The following is a 21636-nucleotide window of genomic DNA, read 5'->3' on the forward strand; positions in this document are numbered from 1 at the left end:
TTCATTCATTGTTCCAGTGGTATAAAGGTTCATTAGATTCCTCAAAAGATTAAAAAAAATGTTAATAATTCGATTCTTATGAGAAACATTTGTTAGAAAAGATAATCACAAATTCAAAAACAATATTTTTTTACTTAAAAGTGAGAGAATATCATCAATAATAAAAAACAAAAAGATTTATTTGATGATATAAGGGTATACATGGACCTAAAGTGAGTCCTCATTTGGTACGAAATGTAAAAGGCCATATAACTAAATAGTATATTGGGCTTAGTATAATATAATATTGTATATAGTATTGAAAATAAAATAAAAATATAAACCCTAATTCAGTAGTTTCCAATTCCTATGATGATAACGCAACGCAGTAGAAGCTCCTTCACCTACGCCATCGCACAAGTTCCGTTGCGGACGCTCTCACTCCATTGTATAGTGTCAAAGGTATATCTATTTCAATAATTCAATATTGTTTTCTATTATGTACTTAATCAAATAGGGTTTCATGATTAATCTAACACACTAGCAAATCAGTTAGTTAATCGTTCTATTAATATTTAACCTAAGTAAAAGGATGTGTTAATTAAGCGCTTATCCAATCAACTTTTTTTAAAATCTGTTCCAATCATAGTATTATACAAGTAGTAGACTTCAATTTCTATTCATTAACAGGATTTGGATTGAATTGAGTTCATAATGGATTCTATCTGCCAAACAGGTTTTGTTCTGTGCACGTGAACGTGAGTGATAGAGCATATAGCATAAATGGCAGGTGGCAAGATCAAGAAGGAGAAGGGAAAAACACAGCAACACACGCCTTACCAAGGAGGCATATCTTTTCACAAATCGAAGGGGCAGCATATCCTTAAGAACCCGTTACTTGTTGACACGATAGTACAGAAATCTGGTATTAAAAGCACTGATGTGGTTCTTGAGATTGGTCCCGGTACTGGTAACCTTACAAAGAAGCTTTTGGAAGCTGGGAAGAAGGTTATTGCTGTTGAAATTGATCCACGTATGGTTCTTGAGCTGCAGCGACGATTCCAGGGAACCCCTTACTCGAACCGCCTCACGGTATGATTTCTAGTTTTACTGTTTTCTGTTTGGTTGATGAAAAGTGAACAGAAAGAAGATAGAGGGTTGTGATAATGTTTTTAATCTGTTAAAATTGCTGTGTCTTTGACATTGGTTTGAATAATATAGTTGAAGTGTTGGATTTTAAAACTTTGATCGAAGTGAGTTTCAGTCTTTTAAAACAGTATTCTTCTGTTAGGAGAAGCTGTCTGGATACTAGATTTATGACCTACTTGTTTTTTTATCGGCAACATACTTATTGGAGAACCTCTGGTTATGTGTTAGTACTTGAGTTTATGGTTCTTATTTGATGTCTTTTTTAACGAACTGACAATTTAATATTGAAATAAAATACATATATGTGCGGCAGTCATCTTTTATAATGCTTTATGCGTTTTGTTTAAACCGAACATGGCAATTTGGAGCCGACTGGATGTTTCTCTGCATTTATAAGCATCCCAACTTCCTTAAAACAAAACTAAGTTTTCCTTTTTCTTGATTGTTTCAATATAGTACCTGAATTCTGTTGACTTATTATCTCAGGTTATCCAAGGCGATGTGCTGAAGACTGAACTTCCTTATTTTGACATATGTGTTGCAAATATTCCCTATCAAATATCTTCTCCTCTAACGTTCAAGTTACTCGGTCACCAGCCTGCATTTAGGTGTGCAATCATAATGTTCCAGAGAGAATTTGCCATGAGACTGGTTGCTCAGCCTGGCGACAAACTCTATTGTCGTCTTACAGTGAATACCCAACTCCATGCTCGAATCTTCCACCTTCTGAAAGTTGGAAAGAACAACTTCCGGCCTCCACCTAAAGTTGATTCTTCTGTAGTAAGAATAGAACCCAGGAAGCCCCGCATTGACGTTAATCAAAAGGAGTGGGATGGTTTTTTGCGGATTTGTTTCAACAGAAAGAACAAAACCCTTGGTGCAATTTTTAGGCAAAAGAATGTCATATCCTTGCTCGAAAAAAATTACAAGACTGTCCAGGCGCTAAAACTTTCACAAGAAGGACCACTGAAAGAAACAGAAACTAAAATGGATTTATCTAGTCTTGGTGATTGTATGGATGATGAAAGCATGGAAATGGAGGGTGGAACAGATGATGATGATTATGAAATGGAAGTCGAGGATGACGAAGCCAAGGAGGTGCAATCCGAATTCAAGGGCAAGGTTTTGGGAGTTCTGAAGGAAGCAGATTTTGAAGAGAAAAGATCTTCCAAGCTGTCACTTCAGGAATTCCTATACCTGCTTTCTTTATTTAACAAAGCTGGTATACACTTTTGCTGATGCTAAATTCACTGTTTCCCTGACATTTTTTCTTTAAATTTATACTGTTCTCCCCGGCATGAATCTTATTAAACTATTAGGCTGTTTTTTCAAGAGTCAGATTTCTGATAAGATAAAATTGCGTAAACAATCATGCAATTAATTTTGCTAAGTTCCTTCATTCAGTTGGTTGGGATGTACAAGTCTATAGCAAGGTTAGATTTACTTTTTGTATTGTAATACAAATGAACCAACAATTTGTTAGAAAATAGAAAGCATTGTGAAATTCGCTAAATAATAATTAAAATGTAAAAAACATTGAGAAGTAACATGTCTGATTAAAACAATAATTTTACATTCTAATAAAACAGACTCTTCAATAGAATTTGAACTTCTATCACACGGAACAGAAAGTGTGCTACTCTTGAAGCAGGTTCTTCAAACAGTCTCTACCTGCTTTGCAAGGAAGAGCCACAAGTCAAATGTTAATGGTAGCAGGAAATTACTGGGTGATTTTATTTGTTTGATTTTAGAATGATAATTAGTCAAAAAATTGAATAGGACAAAAACATTAAAGGAAAAGTAAAGAGGTTCAGAATGGTTAAATGTTTTATAACATGCTTTTCTCTATTTAATATTCACCAGTATCTTTTAATTATAAAAGAATAGTGCTAGACGGGTAAACACTTTTTTTAACTTATAGTATTATATAGCAATTACTTTCAAATTTCCGAAAGTAGAAAATAGGAGAAAAACAAAGCTATTTTGAGATTAAAGTTAGCTGTAAGAAAATTAAATAATAAAAATAAAGTATATATTAGAATGCTCTTTTGGAATTTTATCCAAATTGAATTTATCCCCTTTCTAGTCTTATGAAGTTAAAAATTAAATAATTTAACGAATATCTTAATCTCATACCTTACGATTGAGGATAAGGTATTGGAATAGAATAAATGTGCCTTGAGAAGTTAAATTCACCTATTCTTAAAGTAATAAATTTGTATTTTTCCAATACAAAATCATTTGGATTAACATTTTTCCTTTTTTACTGTAAAAAGATTATAAAAAATCATATTGGTTCAGTGGATTGAATAAAAATAAGATGGTTAAGTGATCTAGCATTAAAGTGAAAATTCTTACCAATTTTCCCAGGTGTATTTGGTTTGATATAGTAACTTATAAACTGAATAACTGATCCCTTGGCTCATTAATCACGCCAGCATATTAGGCTCATACTATTCACGCAGAGCATATTTTAATCATAAGGTTGTTGTTGGGGCTGAATTTAAGGAGTGGAGTGATAAAAAGTTTGATGATTCAAACTCCACCCATTCATATTAATTAAAATACTAACATTTGTCTGTAAAATATTTATCTATATAAATCTCTATGTATATAGTTGAGTCTTGTATCTATAGTTTAGATATTGATCATGTATGATTATCCATGCCAATGTCATATCTGTTGTCCATATTAAAATCAATACTTCTGATGAACACAATAAAAACATTGACTAGAGACTTTTACTCAGTTTTAAATGTAGATTGCGGAAATGGGAGAGAATCCCTTTTTTTGGGACTAATTTACCCGAGATCATTTATTAGGATTCAACTTCAATCTAAAAAATAATTGTAATTTAAAAAATTCAGAATTATTACTTATGTTCTGAGTCTACAGCTGAGTGATAAATAATAAAGTTCTGAACCATCTTCCAATCAAAATGGACAATTATTTATTTGGAACTACTCCCACAATCCGGTATCAATAATTCAGAATAAGAGTCACTTCAATATCATGAAGCTAAAGGTGTAAGGATGATTCATACATTTATGTAAGAAAAAGCTAATGTCCTTCATTTTATCTGTACATTGGAAAAAAGGGGTTACAAAAAGAACAATTTCCAATGTCTTTTTACCCTTCTGTTGATTCATTTACAATAGGAAAAGGCTTCATTAACCCTGAGTCTATGACCAACATTCATCTACACTACAACATACACTTGCTGTGACTATAATTAACATAAAATTAACTAAAGTGAAGAAGAAAATGGACAAATTTCAGAAATGGGTATCTCCTGTCAATCACAAAATAAACTACCAACTAGTGTATGACCATTCTGGGAGATGGATATCAATGAGTTGGTTAGTGCTGTCATTTCCTTAAAACTGACTGCATGTTGAATATTTAGCTTCAAAACTAAACCTTTAAGTGTCCTCTACAAAAACACTGGAGATGAAATCACGAAACCGTTTCGAGTATTGCCTCGGATCAACAGCAGAGATTGAGGTCGAATCATATTGGAATGCTTTGTACGCATGCTCAAGCTTTTTACTAATGTCATAGTTTTGTAATATGTCTATTATACCGAAAAAGATGATAATCTCGTAAAACTCCCCTGTTGGTTCTCCCACCAGCTGAGGAGTGTCACAAATACTTCTTCTTCGAGTCAATTCGGCCCGCGCTGGCATGTTTATTCCTAATTGAGTCCACCTGAAACAAGACAGGATAGTAACTGCAAGTGAAAATGTGATAGAGAACTTGATTATTGGTTTCAAGAACGGCATTTATGCAGATTCTACAAATTTAATGAAATGTGAAGTGTCAATGATGAGTTTGAAATTCATGCATGATATGGTGGAAATGAGAAAGTCACATCTATCTGCCAATAGAATGCTACGTGTATGTTGAGTCAGTAAAATAGTAGCTGCAAGTCTGCGAAACAACATTTTGACTAGTAGGATTCCTGTTGTTTTAATCACAATTTAGCAACCAAAACTAGAGTTACAAAGAACTAGATATTTCTGCGAAGATGTGCTGATGGACCATACCGACTAGGATCTACAACAAGATGATCCACATCCACTCCAGAAAGACAAGTGGCTCCATCATCAGAGTTACCATTACCTGCAAAATATGTCCACTTTATTTAGGAAAGATTCATATTGGAAAAGAAAAAAAAGAATCCATCTTGGGGTTCGAGTACCAGAGGGTGAAACGTTGTCACTACATGATATTCCTCGAAAATGAAGACCAACCAACATACTGTAATCCATAATCCTCTCTTGCTCAAGAAAGTCACAGTCCTTATCTACTTGCCTGCATTGAAGGAATATTTAGAAAATATAACCGGATTTTAATGTCATATCAGCTTAAAAATGTGCTTAATGAAGCAAAAACTGGTGCAGTGAAGTGTGCTACATTCCACACACACACAGAGTGGGACAAGAAGTGATAAATACCTGCAGAATTCATGAAACCAAGACTTCCGCAGCCGGAATATATAATTTAGGTCAAGGTCCTTGAGTGTTGTCGTGGGCTCTATTTCTGCCTCAGGTTTATCAGTGGAGCGACCAAAGGTGGAACCTTTCAAGTCAAAGCGCCTATGGATGGGATATTTTGAACAGAATAGATTTCCCATGATGACAAACCGAACCTGAAATTTACATATAATCAATTACAAAACTTTTCATGTCAAATTAGAAGTTTATACACACCTCAAAATCAGCATTACCTTCTTCTGTGAAGCTCCTGTTAATCTAACACAATGGAGTCCGAAGAACTTGGTGACTAGGGTGTTCTCAAAAGCCCGAACATGTTTGTAGTAGCCAGGCAGCATCCTCAAAAAAACCTGCAACCATGTATAGCACCCAAATGAAACATCATTCAGAAGATAAATAATGTATTGTAAGGTAGCAACAACTGAGAAATATGAAACCAAAGTGGCATGTCACGATGGCAACCGAGTTTGGAACAGGCTTGGTTCAATAAATTTTCTGATATCATGTAATTGCTGTTCTTTGTTGATGTTTGATAACTCAGGGCTACTAGTGAAACTTTCTAATTCTTGACATGCAAGGTGATGATAGTTTGGTTATCAGAATTACTAAGGCTCAAGGGTTATATTATATACTAAAAGACAACTCACTTTTACTTCTGCTTTTTTCATGGTCTTTATCATGTACCGATCATCATTGGTCAAATAAAAAAAGCTTCCACTTTTTCCGGGGGACGAGAGCTCCCGAAGGGCATCATCTCCACATAATGATATCATGTAATCGGCTGGATCTACTTTGAACAGTTTTCTGAGTGCCCTGCAAATAAAAACACAACAAAATCATTAGGATCTGTGAATTTCGACAAGCCAAAAAAGTTCTAATAGTCCGAGACTATTCATGAAATAAGGTCATCAATCAGTAGCAGTATCATTGAACCTAGGAAGTTTTTGCTAGTGCCACCTTCTAGAGAAATTCATAAGTCATATTCGTAAAAGTGTATCATAAAGCTCTTTGTGCCTCAGAAGAAAGGTTGTAATACAAGAGCATGCTAAACAAAGTCAGCAGATTCTGATTCAAAACATGGCTAATCTAATGAAGAAACAATTTTGGTGCTAACTGCTAACATGAAAAAGGATCACTTAGTCTTGAGATTTAGCTCAAAAGCTTACCTAAACACTACGGGGCAATAGTCTTTCCATCTAAACTCGCATGATTGGTGAGGCGGCGTGTGCTTGGATCCTTCTGGTGGAAATTTAGTCCATACTTTTTCTTTGGCATCAAATGCAGAAGACTTCAAATCAAGAGATGTGCTTGGAGCAGGTCTTCCAACAGCATGTCTGTGCTATGGCACAAAAAATTAATAACCGAACAGTTAAAATTAGAATCATGGAAGAAAAAATTTATTTTCCAAAATTCCATTCATCATTGCACCATAGGATGGAAGACATTTAAAGTAAACCAAATCCTGGTACATGTTCAACTAAATGAAAGAGAAAAAATATGAACTAAAACAAGAAATAAAAGAGTAATTTACACTATTACATTGTGTGAAAATAAACTATGATCAGTACCTGATACCTAGCTGCAGATTAAGCATGAGGTCATAGTGCTTATGCCCTTTAGATATCGCCTCTCCTTGTTTCTTGGGAGCTTTTAATCTCAAATGTGGTACTCTTGGAATAGAATTTCCAACCTGATGACTCTCCAAGCCATCATAAGAACCATCTTCAGAACTGTAATTACTAATCCTTCCATCCACTGACATCTTCTTAGGCCTCATCAAACTTGCACCATCATTCTCTAACTCAAGCATGTTCAATATCTTCCGTGACGGAAAAATTGAAACCTTCTCACAAGGGCAAACCTTGCAATCATTCAAGTCCACAGAATAAAGCTCCTGAGGATCCCATTCCAAATTGCCACCAGATGAACCAGAAGAAGGGTAATAAGTCCCACTTTGCTCCTTTGGATCTTTACTCCATACCCCAACATAGAAACTTCCATCACCCCACCTGAATGTTCCATTCCCTTTAGGCAAACCTTCTTCCCAACAACCATCATACCTATTACCATTGCTCCACATTATTGTACCATTCCCATAAAACACACCATGCCTCCATTGACCAATATAATGGTTCCCATTCTTCCATTGATACCTTCCTTGTCCACTTTGCAACCCTTTCTTCCAATCTCCATCATAGAAATCACCATTAAGATAACTCTGAGTCCCTTCACCATGTCTCAAATCCATTACCCAACAACCTTTGTATGTGTCCCCAACAGGACCAATGTAAGTTCCTTTACCATCCATGTAACCACCACTCTTGAAATCACCTTCATAGGTTGCACCACTTGGCCAGCTGAAAATCCCTTTCCCAATGATATCACCTTTCTTCCATTCACCAACATACATGCACCCATCACTCCACAAATACTTTCCATGGCCATGTGGAGAATTCTCATGCCATTGGCCTTTATAAATGTCACCATTGGAGAGAACCTTCTCAACAATTTGGGACACATCATTGTCATCATCAACATGGGCAACAGACATTGGTGTGAAAATGCTGTTTGCCCTTTTCTTTGGACCAGCTGATTTTCTAACTGTTGTTTCCCAAGCCTTAACCAAGCTTGTAAGATCTTTGTTCATATTCTTCTACAAAGGTTTCAACTTTTCTTCAACCCCTTTCTCTCACAGACACAAACACAAACACCTTTTACCTATTTACATTCTTCACCCATTAATAATGAATCATATGATAAATAAATATAAATGTTAATCCACAATCTTCTTCATAAGTAAAGTTGCAGGAAAAGAACATATTTTTTTGCATAAACCCAGGAAGGAGAGAAGAAACAAACAGAATGAAGATTAAAAAAAATGTAAACCCTAATTCCAAGTTTGTTTCTTTTCCCCAGATTTTAGTTCCTTGTTTGGTTGTGTATAATGGGTTGTTTTCAGATTCTGAAAGAAGCTATTGCTGTTAGATTGACAGGGAAAGGAAAAAGGTTGGTTGGAACCAGTAACTGGCTTTTCTTTCTTTCCCTTCTTTGTCCTTTTTCTCTTCCAATTTTTCTTTTTATTTTTTTAATCTTCCTTTTATTTTTCTTTGTTTTATTCTCTTTCATTTTAATTTTTACAACTTTTTTGTTTGTTTTCTTTCTTTAGTTGTGTTTGGACCAAAGATATTCAACTATAATTTATTGAGTCCGAATTTGGCTCCTAAATGTAATAGCAGACAATAAAATAAGAATAGGAATAATGGTGGAGAGGGTGTCATTGCCAATTTTAGCATGTTAAAATTAATCCTAATTTAGTTATGTCTTTTAAAGCATAGTTAAAATCCTTGTAAACTTGAGACTGCTTAATAAGAATGTTTTGTTACTTTTTACTACCAAGATATTGGATATGTTTGGGTAACAACATTGGCATAAACAATCTTAACTAAATAAAGAGATTCTAGGGAAGCTATCGCATTTATAAACTACGGTGCCAAATTTCCATTCCTCCTGGTCCAACATTAAAGAGCAAAGAGTGCTTTCCTATGTCTTCCAAGTTAAGTAGTCTGGTTACAAAAACTTAAATTACACTTGTATTCTCTAAGTTTTAATAATTTTTTACAAAACATTCCTTTTGTACTTATACAAATCAGTTTATATACATAATTATGTTTATTATCTTTGAATGAAAGATAAGTGTGTTATTTTAAGCAAAGTAGGGTAATAAGTATAATTAAGTTAAATAAATATCATTTATTCTGGAGATAAATATAAATGGTATAAGAGTCGATGTATAATCATTATATTTGGTTTAGTACAAATTGCATAAATAATTCTAAAGAGTTATTTAAATCATTCTTACAATATATTGTAATGAACTAAAAAAAGATGTATTGACTTTTATACTATTTAAATTTGTCACCACAATATATCATATCTTGTTTATATTAATTATTATTTTTGTTAAAAATATTACAATTATGTCTCTTACATAAATATTTTGTATAATATATATATATAAATTAAAGATGATAGGTACATGTGTAAAAGAGAATGGGTGATGTGTATAATTGCATTTTCAGTAGTTGGTGGAGAATTATAAAAGAGTGAGAATAAATTATGTCAATCATGAGCAATCATGAGCCTAAAAGATATGTAAGATCTAAAATATTATAGGTTTAATTTTTGGGAGCAATATTAGTTAAAAAAGACAATCATATATCTTAAAATAGATTAATTTTTTATTAAAAGAATATCTTAAGAGTACACAAAAAATCACTATATATTGAACTATAGCGGTTGTTAAGTGATTGTGGTTGTTCTATCTTAAAGAGAGGTATCGGATTCTCATTCTTATGAATACAATTGCTTTAAATACTTAATAGAGAGGGATTTATTGCTATAATGAATCTCTATCCACATAAATACTTGTTAGGTTCCTGTACAACATTTTTTTATATCTTAGATGACCAAGAGAAATAAACAAAAGTTGTATGTTTTTAAACTTCAGCACAAACGCCTTAAACAGAAATCATCCTCCATACAAATTATCTTCCGAAACATTAATCATGCTGTATTTCATGTAATTTTTATAAGATTTTCTTTTGAATTTTTGTTTAAATCATATTTATAAATTGTCTTTCGAAATTTATGTAATTGAATTTGTTAATAAAATATGTATTCTTATTACCTATATAGTTTGAGTGAAAATAAAAAAAAAATGATTTGGTTTCATCAACTAATAATGATTTTATAAATTAAATATAAGTATTGAAAAATGTAATCATATTTTTACATTTATTAATCTACACGAAATAATCCAAAATGATATTATAAGAAAGATTGGTCGGAGTAAAGGATGAGGATTATTGTTTGTTATATCTAATTTATGTGGGGTTTCCACAAGGTGCCTCTATTTTGAAATAACAATAATATATGATAAAAACTTTGATCCATTTGGTTTAATTGTACCATATGAGTTTTGAGTGCGTGAGTTCATACCTATGGTATGTTGTGCCCCATTTTCATTTCTTTTTCTTATCTCTCTTTTAGGGGCCCCATGAGTCTTGCATCAAATTAAAAGCTAAACACAAAAAGGACATATTTTCATATAACTAATATTTATTTGCAAGTAATGGAGGTAGTTCAAAGCCTCAAAGTATGATCACATGTAGAAAAAAAAAGCAAGAATTAAATTGTATGTGGGGACTATATGTTTTAGTTGGTCGAGTAAGTACAGTTTTTTTACATCATGGGTATAGTAATCATTAATTGATACACCTATTGTGTTATTTTAGTTTTTGTTTGGGCTCCTAACCCTTATCCTTCATAAAAATAATTAATAGCCGAAGAAGAAGTGCGAATTTTTGTATAAATTGGGAAACATGCGAGCCACTATGTCACTCATGTTTTTTTCTTCGTGGTAAACTGCACATAGGAAATTATTTAATTCATTTTTAGTGAAAGCATTTTAGACCATGTTTTCGTTGAAAAAATTATTAATTTTTTACGATAATATAATAATACTCAAACGTATATTAACTAGTTTATTAAGATTATTATATACTAACTAAAAGTTTTCTTTATTGATCACCATAGGGTAGAAGTTTGTTAATAGATGATCAACTACTTCATTATTAGTGTGTTTTTGTTTTATGTAACATTCTCCAAATATTCTTTCAATTAATCTTCTAATATTTTTCATTCACAATACTTAACTTATTTAAAAATACCCAAGTTATTAATAATTATTACTCCTAAGAACAATGTTAAATTTCTTTTACAAAATAATAAGTAATGTTTAAGCAATCTAAAGAAAGAAAGTCAACATTGAAAATTAAAAAAAAGTATTTTACTTCATTAAATACAATAGTTTTTTACTATTGTCTTTCTTCTCTTAAATTGCTTAGATAATACTCTTACAATAGCTAGCAATCCTCCTAATTTTTTAACATATTCTTATTTTTTGGATATAGTAGTATCCCATTTCTCTAATAACCGGATAAGATAGTTATAAGATGTAAGTGTAAGATTCATATTATATTTTATTTAAATATTATGATGCCAAACGCATTGAAGGGATCTTCAACAAAATTCTTAACCATATCTTACATAAGACACTTTTATACTATATTTGAATGTTTAGATTAGTGGTATAAGTTACTATTATATTTTATTTTCACAAAATAATTTATTTAAAAAACATTAATCAATATTATTATATAATGTGTATATATATGAGTGTGTAAAAAGTAGTGGTAATTTTCTATATAGAAGAAAGGTTGTGGTAATTATTACGAACATAACGGACACAACACATTCCATAGAATATGAGAAGAATATATATAATATATTGAATAAGTGTGCATAAGAGTCTTTTTCATCTTTAACTCCTGAATAGTTGAACTGGCAACATGGAAAATTCAACCGTGCGACCAACCATACTGGTCCCAAACCAAACGTGCAATGCAGCATGTTTTGCTTTTGAAACGACAAGGTCAAAAAACCCTAAATCTCTGTGAGCTAGCAAAAGTTTCATTTTGATTGCGTATAAAGGTGACACTTGTTATTACCTTTCATTCAGGTCACACTGATTACTACATTATTATCACTACTATATGGACTCACTCAGTAAAAGCATATCTATATAGTTAGATTTCACTCTAACATTATACTTGTGCATTTTAATTATTTTACTTCTTCCTTTTAATGCCAAATGTATGACTATATTATATGGTATGGCCAATTTAACTTATCATAAACATTTATCAAATATGCAGATTTATAGTAATTTGGATAATCCTTTAATTATCATATTTTCACCATTCCAAAAAAAAGTGAGGACTTACGCCAAGAGTAAGTCATCATTCTATCCATCAATTCTATAGATATCTAATGATTTAAATATACTTACTAATTCAAATCATTATATTTCCCTAAAATTGATAACTATGATAGGATAAAAGTGGATCTCTCCCCTTTCAAAAAATGAGAAGCAATAAATATATATTATAATAATAAATAAGTATAGAAATAGTGGTATTGTGATAACCAACGTATGTTCCACATAAAAAATCATAAGTCCTAAAGTAGTGCAATATTAAAATAAAGGCCACCCATTTGAAAGCCCTAATTAAAAATGTATCTATCACTGTCCCTTTTGTTTTGTTAGGTCAAAGTCATCAGTAGCTCTCTAAACAAATATGGTGTGTGAATGCCAGCAACGTTGATGTTACTTTGGAGAGACATGAAGGGTTTCTATTGTCAACGAAAATGCAGGCAATTTGTTGCTGATTGTGATCCCACATAGCCCACAAGTGCTCTAATTTTATGTTCATCTTTTATTTTGATGTCAACAATGTTAGGGTATTGTCTCCCATTGAGGTAGTTGATGTCAGAAACAACATAGCTTTTTGTCTAGTTCTATGCTTGTTTTATAGGCTTGAACCTTAACCTAGCTTGGAGACAAGACCAACATCAGGATCTTAGGAAATGGTCCCCCACTTTGTTGCTGTTTTCTACCTTGGTGGCTATAGACAAAACTAATAGTAACAACTTCATGACTTGGGTAGCTTCAATTCTTGTAAATATCAAGGAAATGTCAAATATTTTGTCACGGGATGATGAAAGTTTAAAATTTATACATGTACGGAATTCTAGTGTCCCTATTAATACATTTCAAATTGTTTTATCAAGTTGGTTTTATGTTGTTCCTTTATTCCCTACTGTAATTAATTGACCTTTGAATTGCCTACACTCACTTTAACTCCACTTGAAAATTTACTATAAGTGAGTACTTTTATATATAAAAAAAAGCTTTACTCTAAATCATTGAATATATATGATTTGGATTTCAATTACCATCCTAAATATAGAAAAAAATACAAGTTTTAAGAAGTACATGTGAGATTTTCAAACAAGACACTGAAATCTTAAGTTTGAATAAATGATTTTTGGACCGTAATTTTCATCATTAGTAATTGAGAATCAACTTCAAAGTCACTTTAGTGTGATTCTAAATTCTCCTATCCAATCCTCATCATAATCCTCCTACTTGTGTTAAATAATAAAGTAAAAATGAATGGCAGCCATTATAAAAGAAAAATGGAAATCAAAGCAGCAGTTTACATAATTCATAGAAGATTTTTTTATTTTAGTTTATTTGTAACCATTCAAGTAAAAACAACTCATTCATCATTTTGTCACTTTGTACTCATGAACATTTCTCTTTTCATATATATTTTTATATTAGTATAGAAAGACGAGCAGAAGCATCTTATATAAGAAAATATAATAAAACGCATCCCTTAGATCATTCTTTAAAGTAAATGAATGACTAAAATACTCCATATAGTAGTAATATTGGAGTCAAGAATATCTACTTCAATTCATTCACAACTATAAATAAAATCATATGAATATATTACTCTCCTCCCTAATAATAACTTGACATAGGCAAAAGAAATTAATTTCTTGACCATATACTCTTATTTATACAACATTGCTCCCTTCATTTAGTGTAGGTCTTTTTCTGTCATTTTCAAAGTTCAAAACAACAGTAATTATTATTTTATCCATTAGTATATTTTTACCTTCATTATTGTAGAAGGATAATAAAAGTGAAGAGAAGAATATAATAAAAATCAATAATAGTTTTTTTTTAAAAACAAAATAATCCAAATATTCTCTAATTTATATTTTGGATGGGACAACACTTATAAAAAACAAAATTAAAATCAGTACTTGTTTATGATATATTGTGACATAAATTTAGTCCACGTAAGATAACCAACACCACATGATGTATTTTTCTTCATTTAAGTAAGTAGGCAAGGTCTTCAGAGAAAATTTGTTTTGGAGATTTTGGGAACTTTTTTGATATATTAGCTAAGAGATCCTAATCTTTCCCAATTTAACAAATTCTTAAGTATGTTTTTGCATGAAATTTTAGGTTAATTTTTTCAAATTTGGTTTATATTTGTGAAGAGAAACAAAATGGTGTCTTTCCCTGGCATCTGAATAATAATGATTTTTTTCCACTTTAAGTTATATTTCTATCACTTCCAAGATTGTTTATTAGTATTGAATTCCACCTAAATCAAATTAATTCATAGGATATACAATAAGAATTGAATTGCGTTGAGAATTTCAGATTATGTTAATAAATATTTTGATAAGAGCAATGTCCAAAAAAAATTAAAATAAAAGTTTTATATTGAAAATTAATTTACTGATCATCTTCAGAAAAATCAATGCAATTTTTCTTCCTCTCGAATGCTTAAATCATAGTAGTATCGTTAAGATACTTTTTGGATAGAGAGTAAAAATCAGTTCGTGTTGGCCGATTTAACTGGTAAATTGGTCAACTAGTTTTAATACTGGTATGGTATAGTAATTATATAGGTCTTACAATCGTACCGGTTAAAACCGACCAAAACTGGTTATACTGACCGGTTTTCAATTGAACCGTACTGGTTATACTGACCGCTTTTTATTTAAAATTAATTTTTTTAATGAAATTGAAAAAATATTAATTTTTCAACATTAATAATAATATATTATATTTTTATATCTAATTTCGTCGGTATGCAGTTTAATTAGTGAATCATCGATTGAACTACTATACCATTATACCAATACCGTAATCGGGCCTGTACAGTGTAGAGATACAGTTGCGTGTCTTGCAAGTAAGGTTCTTGTCAAGCACTTAAGCCAAAAAGAACCAATGTGGTAGGAAGCAAAATCTACATATATTGATTGGACTTTAGAAAAGCAGCAATCTCGATAAAGCTGATATGTGTTCTAGATAGTGGTAATGCTGTTCTTTCTTGGTAGAGCTGTGGAATGTGGATGTTCCAAATTTTGCTTAAATTCAGATTATTTAAAAAAAAAATAACGACTTTTATTTTATTCTTTTTTTCATTAACAAAGTGATAAACGTTTAAAAAACACCTTCAGGAAATTAATTTTTTTTTCCTGCTCATAAGTATTAATGTCAAATATACTTGGGCTAGTTGCTTCTTCTCTTTTTTTAGTTAGATTTTTATTTCTTTAATTTCTCTGTCAGTTTTTGTGCTGGGTTTTTTGCTTTGGACAACTTTTTTCTCTCGTCTTATTTATTCGGGATTAATTATTGTGCTAATATTAACGTTTTTAAAGAAAATTACAAAATTCTTGTAGAGAATGATCTACTTATATTAAAAAAAGTGTGCCGCCCTCTTAGTACTATTCACATCCTTCCATGTCTACAACTTTGACTTATTAAAATATGACCCGCAAACATTTAAATTTTCAATCATAATTCATAATCAGGTATTTGTACAAATAAAAGTAGTTTGTTATTTTCTATCAAAATTATATATTGTCACTAACAAGCCTGTATATCTCTTACTAGAACTACCTTTTTGTCACTTTTGTAGCTTAAAATTGATGTCAACCAACAAGTTATTCCAATAGATAGGCAAAGTTAAATTATTAGGTATTGATGGTAGTGTATAAATACATATGTCACCAATCCAAGTGAGCGCATTTGTCATGAAGAGACAATCATACTACTTTGAAGGAAATTAGCTATTTATCTAAAAGATGATGAAATACTTTAATAATAACCTAAAATTAGTTGTGACAGTGTAAGTTACATCTAATGAGTCAATCGTCTCATCATAAGATTCAAGCTAGATTAGGTTGGTGAAAAACCAACACACCAAATTTGACCTAACTTACCCAAATTATAGCTCATTCGGGTTCAACACGTGATGAACTAGGTTGGCTCACGAGTTTATTGAAAAACTCCTATAAGAATGCATTATTTATAAAATGAGCATATATTTGTATCTATTAATGGCTTGTGTAGTGTACAATATAAGAAAGATAGGATAATCTCTTATATTTTGTTGCAATCTAGAATTTAGTGAAACAATAAGATAAAATAATACTATAATGTTGGCTATCCTATTTTATTTGTTTATTGTATTTTCTATCCCTACGAGAACCGAAGTATATCGAAATAAGTATGATAGGAGATTGTAGTTTTTTTTTTCATACCCTCATGCTTGAACATCTTTGTCAATATTGCCACCATACTACCTTGATTGTCCCCACCATATCAATACCATTCTTATTTGATGCTATACTAGACAAATAAGAAATTATCTTACTCATATCCTATGATGCTTCCAAGGCTAAGACCAACCTACATGCACTCTAAATAAAACTAATGAAGTACGTAAATTAGAATGACTTGAGTCTCATGAAGACATGCATGTGATATTCACTGTGTTTCAGTCCCCAATCAATTAGTGTTGCTATTTGTTTAAAACATTTGTTATATTTACCAAAAATTTAAATAAAAAATCAAACATTACAAACAGAAGAGTATGGAATCGAGCCAAGTCAATATAAACAGATAGCTAGCTAGCTAGTAAGCCTACGAACATAAATAAGGAGAATCAGCCCAATATAGTTAGAAAAGCAAACAAAAAAAGACAGATTTTGCTGTAATAGATCACTGTGAAAGTGTGGTTTAAGTATGAAGTAAAGGGAATGAAAAGAGGTTGGAAATTTAATGAGAATTTTGGGGATTATAAGGAATGACAGTTAAGGTGTGAATATAAGTTATGCTGATGGCTGACAAGTTTTAACAAATGTAGAAACTTTATTCACTTTAGCTTTCACTTCAACTTTTTACCACATTTCATTCAAACATCAATTAAATTGAATTGAATTGAATCCTTTTTGTGACATGAAAAAGTTACCAACCCCAACTACCATAACCATAGCCGTTTGCAGAGGCATAGGGTGGCTGGAGCAGATGCTGCACTTAACGTCATCAAAATCAATCACTTTTTTGAAGGGAATGGGTTGAGTGGAATCAAAGGTACGGCTCAAAAAAGACACCATGATGATGAATTGATGATAGTTGAGAAGAAATAAATAAAAGTAGGCATAGCGTGATGAATCTTCATTTTGGTCAAGAATGGCTAGGCAACGTAAGCTGTGAAATACTATTATCTCGCTACTTATGTGTTTTGGTACTCTTTTCCTTCATAACTGTGGAAGCTATTTATTCATATTGGGCTTTCTCTTATCCAACTTTGATCTACTTAGCCAATTGTTAATGGCATTAATATTTGTCTTTGGAGAAATGATCTTCAACTTCTAAAGTTGTATATTCAATATTACAATGATTATTTCTTTTTCATAAAATATATCATGTCATTTGTAAAAAAAAGTAAATTTTGGGTTTATGGAAAATAATATATCTTCCTACTTGGAAGAAAGTTAATGCCACAAAATAATATTTTATTAATGATCAGTTTAAAAGTTATATATATCACTTTTTTGTGATTACAAGATTAATAAGAAGATTTAGTAGGACGATATAATATTACTTTTATACGATTGTAGATATACATATTTTGTTTTTTGAAAAAATCCAGAGCGTGCATATAGCACCGTCCATGTTTTTATTTTTGTTTGTCATAATGAAGACCTCATATATGTGGAACTTGGAATGCACAAAGGACTCAAGACCCAAATGGGACAGATAGCAGAAACAACCAAGCAATACGGGGCCCAATTTGAGTGGGTTGGTGAGAAATTTCTACCATGACTCCCGTCACTTTTAAGTGTAAAAGATATTAGGAAACCGTGTTTTTTCTAAACGAAGTCACCATATGGGAACTAATTCTTTTTTAGTTATATGATTGTCATGACTCACAGAAACTTTGACCTTTGCTCATTCTTTGGAGCAGATTAATGTCTTATTAATATATTCGGAAACTTTTGTTGCCTTAATGTAATATCTATATACTATTAATATAAAAATTTATATAGAGTCCGTACAAAAAAATTGTTATGCTAACAGTATATATATATATTTCTCTACAAAATTGTTAACTTATAGCGTATTAAGCATTTTTATTTTATAAATTGTATTTTCTTAAGTAATGAAAGAGTGAGAGTGACATAAAATTTGAGATAGTAGCTTTTAACCTCATGTGGTGGTAAGAATCTTCCACCAAAGATATTTTCAAGTAATTAACTATTGTGGAAACTTCGTATAACCTTCATATTACAGTCAAAGGTATATTAGTTTAAGCCACAGTTCAAAGAGACCAAACCTTTGAAATACCATATGACCTTTAAAAACAGCAATAAGGATAAGGAACATTGGTTTAGAGATTTCAATTTTATGAAACATAGTACTCACAAATTTTAGTCACAATGATGTAAGGTTTGAGCCTATTTGCTGAGAAAGATTCTCTATAAGCCACTTTTGAAGAGTGTGTATCTCTTCTCCACTGTGATATTTGGTCATATTTGTGATAATGTCTTAGCATCTTCACAATTTATTTTGGAAAAAATTGCTTATCTCATGATACCATGATAAACCTATTGAGCCAAGATTTGAAAGTTCTGACAAAACAAAACCACATTCATAGAACAAAATCAAACACATATTCTGTATCTGGTTGAGCTTGGTCCTAGGGAGAGACAAGCATAAAAAATAGACAAATGTGAATATTTAAAGGGATTATTTTATATAGATTCCAATTTCACCATGCTTGAATGGATAATCTTAAAACAACATATCACTACTGTAATGCTATGGTGCATATTCTACACATAATGATATCATGGAGATTCCAAATCACACACTGGAATTCTAAAATCCATACTTTATTTCAACAATTTGTGGGGATTAATGAGAAAGATTTCAATTTTAGGCTCTAAGGCGCAAAGTGAATGCTTGCAAGGATAGAAGAATTTCCTTCAACTGAGTCTTGGCCTCATCATCAATTAAGTCACCATCATCATTAAACTTTGCAGGTGGCTGGAATGCATTAAGAACAAACTCGGGTTTATTGATGAAATGAAGATCGAGAAACACGCCAACTTGGCGAAGATGATACTGTGATCTTCCTCCACCAAAGCCTCCTCCAGTACTTATAACTGCAGCAGCTTTGCCAGCCCAAACATTTGGTGGTCTAGATGCCCAGTCAATTGCATTCTTCAATAAAGCTATCATAAAAAATAAATAAAGTTAACAGAAATTAACTTAAGTGTTAACATTTTCTTAAAGAATTACTCAAAAACAACATTTCTATCAATTCAATAACAACATCTCTATCAAGTGCTAACATTTCTTACAATCTACCCCAATTCTACAAATAAATAACAACATTTTGGAGATAGACTAAAGATCACAATTAATAAAAAAAAACCAGAAGAATTGTGGTAACCACTAAGTAGCATGCACTGCCACCACTGGTCTTCCTATCAATTTAGTCCCTTAGAATCATATTAATGCTTGAGGTTTTTAATAAATCGAGCGACTCAGTGCACAAGACTCCGATTTAGTGGATTTGAAGATGGTAGATGTACACTAAAATAGTTTTATAATTTATGTTTCCTTTAAATGAGCATATAATAAATATGTTTTGGTATAAGAAAATGAGATCCTTATATATAATTTTCTATGGCCTATGTTATAACAACCACAAGTCCACAACCAATAAATCATGTTCCTGGAAAGATAGATCGAACAAAACATGTCTATGTGTTCTGTCAGAAAATGAGATCAGCACATACAAAAAGCAAACAAAATATTTTCATCGACTACATAGATCAAAAGACATTTAAATAAATAAGATAGTATTTGTGTAGAATAGTTAGAGAAAAGAATAGTACGGGCAAGAGAGTAATTATACTCAGGGGAAGCAAAAAGAACAGCATCAGCTTCAATAATCTTTTTGCGCAAAGCTTCAACTACGGGTGGGTAAACGGCACCGTTTTGGTTCTCAAGGTCAGTGTTTACGAAAGGGAGTGCTGAGATATCAACGAATTCAACTTCAAGGGCATCAATGGCAGCACTAATCTGAATTGCTGCACGGATAAGACCAGAGTGGTAAGAAGCTTTTCTGCTAGAACCAGAAAGTGCCACAATTTTCACAGGTGCTGCAGCCATTGTTATTATCTCAATATTGTTGAATGGTTATTCGATTCTTGTCTTTAATACTGAGATTAAGAGGGTGGTGAGTGGTAGGTGAAATCAGGACAAGTCCCAATTTACTGTCCAGGTTCAATCAAAAATTGTCACTTAGTTAGAAAGGAAGGAAATTTCTAAATACATTGAGAACAATATGTGATCCTTTTGGGGAAATCTAAGTCAACGGATAGTTTTACCTTCAATTTTTATTATTAAAAAAATACAAGTATACTATTATTCTAATTTTTTTAAGGAAAATTTCTATAAAAATGTCATAAACTGAATGACTTTCTAAATGGTTTTATTTTATAATGGACTATTAGATTATTATTGTTTTATTTTATTTTATATATACCAATTTTTAATATCATTTTATTCTTAATAAAATTTTCCTCTCTATCTCCAAGTTAGTTAATTTTCTGAGTTTGATTACATTGATTTTCATTTTTATTTATCTATAATTTAACAATATATTTATATAAGTACCATTTCAACGACTCAAAAAATTTAAAAGAGAAAATTGGTCATCATGATAATTTACAAAAAAAAAATATAATTTATTCGGGTTCATGTACTTTTCCATTTTTATTAAAAGGAAACAAAATAATGGAAAATTATAGTAATTTCAATTTCTATAATTGTGATGCCCAAAATCTAAATAATAATTTGTAAATATTCTCTACTAAGGAGATTACATATTTTCATTCTTATTTTACGTTTGTATTTCAACTCAATTAGAAAGTCTTTTTAATTAAAAAAATAAAAACAGAAATTAATATTTTATATTATTTTATAAAATTTAGTTGATTTGGAATACAAAAGATAGTTGTTAATTATTCAGAGTCCACACCACATACTAAACAGATAATTTTGTCACATGAACAATTTTGCACTTGACAAGGTGTCTGAGTATTCAGTGGGTTGAAGTTTTTTATGGTGGGTTGAAGTTATTAGGAAACAAAACTGAGAAAAACACAACAATGATGACCTAAAAAATGTTCAAAAAATATATTTATGAATCACTAA

General features: G+C 31.3%; 3 protein-coding genes across 4 annotated transcripts; 1 reads left to right on the forward strand and 2 right to left on the reverse strand.

Moving 5' to 3' along the window:
• On the forward strand, positions 319–2546 carry LOC109352534 (ribosomal RNA small subunit methyltransferase-like). The gene is made up of 3 exons (XM_019594555.1): positions 319–441; positions 715–1071; positions 1615–2546. The coding sequence occupies exons 2-3, from the start codon at positions 763–765 to the stop codon at positions 2365–2367; spliced, it is 1062 nt and encodes a 353-aa protein (XP_019450100.1). The 5' UTR covers positions 319–441; positions 715–762; the 3' UTR covers positions 2368–2546.
• LOC109352006 (phosphatidylinositol 4-phosphate 5-kinase 6-like) lies at positions 4140–8521 on the reverse strand. 2 transcript variants are annotated; one of them, XM_019593764.1, is made up of 8 exons: positions 7193–8521; positions 6791–6958; positions 6272–6437; positions 5858–5974; positions 5586–5779; positions 5330–5442; positions 5175–5250; positions 4140–4836 (listed from the first exon to the last, which is right to left on the reverse strand). In XM_019593764.1, the coding sequence occupies exons 1-8, from the start codon at positions 8269–8271 to the stop codon at positions 4551–4553; spliced, it is 2199 nt and encodes a 732-aa protein (XP_019449309.1). In that variant the 5' UTR covers positions 8272–8521; the 3' UTR covers positions 4140–4550. The 2 variants fall into 2 exon arrangements, with proteins under 2 accessions (XP_019449309.1, XP_019449308.1); XM_019593763.1 differs by having other exon boundaries at positions 5175–5253; positions 5315–5442.
• LOC109352306 (NADPH:quinone oxidoreductase-like) lies at positions 19126–20663 on the reverse strand. Its single transcript, XM_019594231.1, has 2 exons — positions 20313–20663; positions 19126–19643 (listed from the first exon to the last, which is right to left on the reverse strand). Exons 1-2 carry the CDS (start codon positions 20587–20589, stop codon positions 19345–19347), a joined length of 576 nt encoding a protein of 191 aa, XP_019449776.1. The 5' UTR covers positions 20590–20663; the 3' UTR covers positions 19126–19344.

This window comes from Lupinus angustifolius, chromosome LG07 (genome assembly GCF_001865875.1).
Source record: "Lupinus angustifolius cultivar Tanjil chromosome LG07, LupAngTanjil_v1.0, whole genome shotgun sequence".
Taxonomy (NCBI): Eukaryota; Viridiplantae; Streptophyta; class Magnoliopsida; order Fabales; family Fabaceae; genus Lupinus; species Lupinus angustifolius.